The 1,064-nt window shown below is 35.1% G+C and overlaps 1 protein-coding gene across 1 annotated transcript in view; it reads left to right on the top strand.

The window, feature by feature from the left end:
• The window catches only part of LOC109129096 (F-box protein At3g22700-like), a 2,203-nt gene extending 1,346 nt beyond the window's left edge, over positions 1–857 (top strand). The window contains 3 exon segments of the mRNA XM_019236721.1: positions 101–664; positions 666–743; positions 821–857. Coding sequence (XP_019092266.1) covers positions 101–664; positions 666–743; positions 821–857 — 679 coding nt within the window.

Here is a 1,064-nt window from a genome sequence, read left to right as displayed (position 1 = left end):
AAGTTGATATAGTCAAAGTTTGTCACTGTGATGGTTTGTTGTTATGCACAACCAATGACAATAGACTCGTAGTTTGGAATCCGAGCTTGGGGGAAACCAGGTGGATCCAACTCAAAGATGATTACAAGAGATACTACAACTCCAATTTCACGCTAGGATATATCCAAAACAACGAATCTTGCCGTAGCTACAAAATCTTGTGGATATATTGTGAGACAGAAGTTTGGAGGTTTGAAGTATATGACTTTAGCTCTGATTCATGGAAAGTTCTTGATGACATCAATCACAAATCCTCCATCATAATAGGACGTGGCCTGTCTTTGAAGGGAAATACTTACTCCCTTGCGTTTGATCTTGAAGAAAAATCTAAAATGTTGTTTAGTTTTGATTTTGCAAGAGAAAGATTTAATCGTTTGTGTCTTCCGCATTTCCAAGATGTTCGTCAGATGGTTCTATCAGTTGTTAGAGAAGAACAACTCTCGGTATTAAATTGGAACCGTAGTACGTCAAAGATGGAGATATGGATAACTAATAACATCGATACTGAAGCTACGCTGTCGTGGAGACTGCACTTAGACAGTACTCGCCCTAATTGTCCTGTTCCAGTTATCTTCTCAAGTCTATTATTCGACGAAGAGAAAAGAGTTGTCTTGTGTTGTAATGTCAATGATAATGGGACCAGCAAGGACATGGTATGCATTATCGGAAAGGACGATAGACATTACACAGAAATCCCGTATGTGGTATCTACAAGCATACCACTGTTGCTACTCCTCCCGTCACAAAAATGGCGTATATTTTTGTTCAATTATGTTCCCAGTTTGGTTCAAATCGACATTTCCAGTAAGGTAGATTGAAAAGAAACCAAAGAAACTAGTCTCTTTATTTTTTTTGTTTTTTTTTTTTTTTTAAATTTTAATTTTCTTAATTTTTGTTTTAAAGTCAATCTCGTTTGAATAATTTAATAATGAATTGTTTTTTTTGTATGGAAATTCTAAAAAATAGTACAAATATAAGTTTTTCCTCCAAACATAGCACACACACACTTAAATGTTCCAAATTTA

Source organism: Camelina sativa, chromosome 15, assembly GCF_000633955.1.
Source record: "Camelina sativa cultivar DH55 chromosome 15, Cs, whole genome shotgun sequence".
Taxonomy (NCBI): domain Eukaryota; kingdom Viridiplantae; phylum Streptophyta; class Magnoliopsida; order Brassicales; family Brassicaceae; genus Camelina; species Camelina sativa.
The sequence above is the reverse complement of the archived record's forward strand: the minus strand, read 5'-3'. Positions and strand labels throughout refer to the sequence as shown.